General features: G+C 39.5%; 1 protein-coding gene and 1 long non-coding RNA gene across 2 annotated transcripts; both read right to left on the reverse strand.

Moving 5' to 3' along the window:
- Positions 1-147: 147 nt before the first annotated feature.
- LOC118599489 lies at positions 148-1,704 on the reverse strand. Its single transcript, XR_004948869.1, has 3 exons — positions 1,304-1,704; positions 1,127-1,155; positions 148-690 (listed from the first exon to the last, which is right to left on the reverse strand). It is a non-coding gene; the product is annotated as an uncharacterized LOC118599489 (long non-coding RNA).
- Positions 1,705-2,943: 1,239 nt separating this feature from the next.
- Positions 2,944-3,492, reverse strand: LOC118599484 (tripartite motif-containing protein 16-like protein; the record flags this gene model as incomplete). The annotated part of the gene is made up of 1 exon (XM_036214701.1): positions 2,944-3,492. A coding segment is annotated over one exon (513 nt), but the record flags the coding sequence as incomplete, so codon positions are not given.
- Between the last annotated feature and the right edge of the window lie 6 nt (positions 3,493-3,498).

Raw genomic sequence — 3,498 nt, forward strand, 5'->3', positions numbered from 1 at the left:
GTTTTCTGCAGTTTGGAAAGTCCTGCAGACCCTCATGAGAAGAGATTCCCCACCCCCACCCTGCAGAGAGCTACCACCTAGCTGAAGATCTCAACAACTTCTATTTAGGTTTCAATGGACCATAGCATCCCCTCCCCCCTATCACTTCCAATCTAAAGGAATGACTTGTTATCTCAACTTCCTTCAGACTGAACCGCTAACCTGGACTGAGGATCTGTGAATGTACGTCTACAGTTTCAGAAGCAGAAGATCAGGAGGGTTCCAGGACCTGATGGAGTGTCTCCATCCTGTCTGAAAGTTTGTGCTGACCAGCTGGCTCAAACTTTCACCGCCTCTTCAACAGCTCCACCATCATCCCAGTTCCTAAGAAGTCCCCTCTCACATGGCTAAATGACGTGGACGATACAGTCAACATAGGTCTCCACTACATCCTACACCACCTTGATTCTGCAGGGACCTATGCAGACATCCTGTTTGTGGACTTCAGCTCTGCATTATACCATCATCCCAGAGCTCCTCCATCAAAACATCACCGCTGTCTCAGCAGCTGCTGACCATCTTCTACACTGTTATAATCCATTCTGTCCTGACCACATCATGGATTGGTTTGGACTGACTGAAGAGAATCCTAAGATCTGCTGGGACCTGTGCCGGTACTTTTTTGTTTATTTTTCAATTCAGGAGCAGAACCTCCTCATAAGACTCCTGAAGGAGCAGAACCTCCTCATAAGACTCCTGGAGCAGAACCTCCTCATCGACTCCTGCAGGAGCAGAACCTCCTCATCTAGACTCCTGCAGGAGCAGAACCTCCTCATAGACTCCTGCAGGAGCAGAACATCCTCATCGACTCCTGGAGGAGCAGAACCTCCTCATCAACTCCTGCAGGAGCAGAACCTCCTCATAAGACTCCTGGAGCAGAACCTCCTCATAGACTCCTGCAGGAGCAGAACCTCCTCATAGACTCCTGCAGGAACAGAACCTCCTCATCAACTCCTGCAGGAACAGAACCTCCTCATAGACTCCTGCAGGAACAGAACCTCCTCATCAACTCCTGCAGGAGCAGAACCTCCTCATAGACTCCTGCAGGAGCAGAACCTCCTCATCTAGACTCCTGCAGGAGCAGAACCTCCTCATAGACTCCTGCAGGAGCAGAACCTCCTCATCAACTCCTGGAGGAGCAGAACCTCCTCATCAACTCCTGCAGGAGCAGAACCTCCTCATCGACTCCTGGAGGAGCAGAACCTCCTCATCTAGACTCCTGCAGGAGCAGAACCTCCTCATAAGACTCCTGGAGGAGCAGAACCCACAGGAGCAGAAAATCACTTCAAAATCTTAAGTGTTCTTTATCCATCTAATGATAACCTTCATAATAAATTAAATATTGACACAAACACGTACACTTGTTGCAGCAATGACATATAAATAGTTGAGCAACTTTTTCATTCATTATTATTAAAAATGTGAGAAATCCAAATTTTTCTGGTATGATTTTCAGTTCTGGTTAACCTGCAATAGTGTTCATTTCCCCCTTTTACATTTCAAAACTGTTAGATTTGGTCTACAGACAGAAAACAAAAGCAGAATTTGGTATTAATACCTAAACATTTGCAAAATTTGATGTACATAGATGTCATTTTTTGACAGTGCCACTAGTTTTTGTTATTTTCAAAAATGGAATACTTGTCAAAGGCTACTTTACAAGAATGTAAAATGTACAAAATCTGTCTTATTTGATTTTTTAGAACATATTCTTGAAATAGTTAATAGACCTTAAATTGTACTTTTTTAATGAGAAACTGCAAGCTATAACACATATCCCTGTGCTTTTCTCTTAAGAATAATATATTTATATGTTTACTCCTTTGGAACGTTGTTTAGACGTTGTTTACTGTTATTTTCTCTTCTCTTTCTCTCTCTTATTCTGATTTGAGATCTTGTATGCTGCTTTGTTGTGAGCCATTTATATTCAATAATAATTGTATTTTTGAGATATTCATGCTGTATTGTTGAAATATCTTGTCAATCAAAAACATGATTGAATGGAAACAGTTTCATTGTGAATCTGTCTTTTTTCCCCAATTCCTAGAGTTTCGATAAAACTTTGTTCAAATATGTCATGGAAACGCAGCTAATTTCACACATTTACCACCGTGGAGCAACAGCAGCTTCTTTCCGATTTGCCTAGCATCTTTGGCTACCACCAGCAACATAAAAGCGTTCCATTGCCACTATGTATTTGAGACACCTGAAAGAATGTATGTAGAAAAAAAAAATCTAGAAAAGTGTTCAAAACAAATTCCAAGTGTTTATACATCCTAAAATATGTTAAATCCCCCTATATTTTGTTCTTGTCGCTAGAAACCTTGTCCTGTGAATAAACGTTGTTTATGAGGCAGAAATCACCAGAACATTATTTTTATGGTTCAGAATCTGTGTTTTGGGATCACTTATGTCCGTCTGCTGGACCAAAAGTAGTCAGACTGTGTAACGTTACATTTATGTTTCATTCCATGGATAACACAGCGCCACCTACTGATATTTTATTAAACCAAGTATAGTCTAAATTGTCAGATTCTCTCTTGACCTCTACAGCTTTTAAGAATCATTAAAACTCAATTATTAAAGTCTGTTGATTTTGTGGATCAAGAATGTATTTATTTGTCAATTATATTTAGTTTATGTCATTCATATAATCATTGACATAATTATTATAAAAATAATATTAATAATAGTATTAATAATAATAATAGACTAATATTGATAGATTAATAATAATATAAAAAAGAAATTAAAAAAACGTATTTTTTTCTTTCTTCATTTAGTCTGAAAGCATCACTCGTTTTTGTCACTTAAAATAACCGACATTCGTGTTTGTTTATGCTTCAAGTATTCAAGAATCATTAAAACTCAATCATTAGTCTGATGATATTGTGGATCAATAATTTCTTTATTGAAATATTCTTTTGGAATTATTTGACATTACAGAACTGCTGTGGCTCCATAACACAACCTCAGTCCAGCATGGAGGTTCTGAGTGAATGTGGTCTGGACTCTGTGGAGGAGAGTCATTCTTTCAGAGACGCTGTAGAAGGACAGAACACCTGCTCTGTGGTCCAGGTACACTCCTATTCTGGAGGAACCAGGAGCTGAGATGGAGGTTTGAATGTTGTTGTGGTAAAATGAGAAACTTTTTGGAGAACAAACTAATGCCCAAGATTTGTTATTATGACCAAATTCACTTTCATCTCCAGATCTGCTGATGTTCTTGTATGTGACTGCTACATAAACACATGATCCTCTCCACTCCACCTCCCAGTAACAACGTCCAGTCAGACTCTCTCTACTCAGAACCTGATAACACTGAGTAAATCTGTCTGGATGATCAGAATAAGACTGAGGTTCTATCATCCCTGTCACCTTTCTGTTCTCCTCTGACAGTAACAGTTTTCTGTATGCTGTGTTTGGATCCAGTGTGATTGGACATGAATATCTGAAGAA

The sequence above is a fragment of the Oryzias melastigma genome, linkage group LG13 (assembly GCF_002922805.2).
Source record: "Oryzias melastigma strain HK-1 linkage group LG13, ASM292280v2, whole genome shotgun sequence".
Classification (NCBI taxonomy): Eukaryota; Metazoa; Chordata; class Actinopteri; order Beloniformes; family Adrianichthyidae; genus Oryzias; species Oryzias melastigma.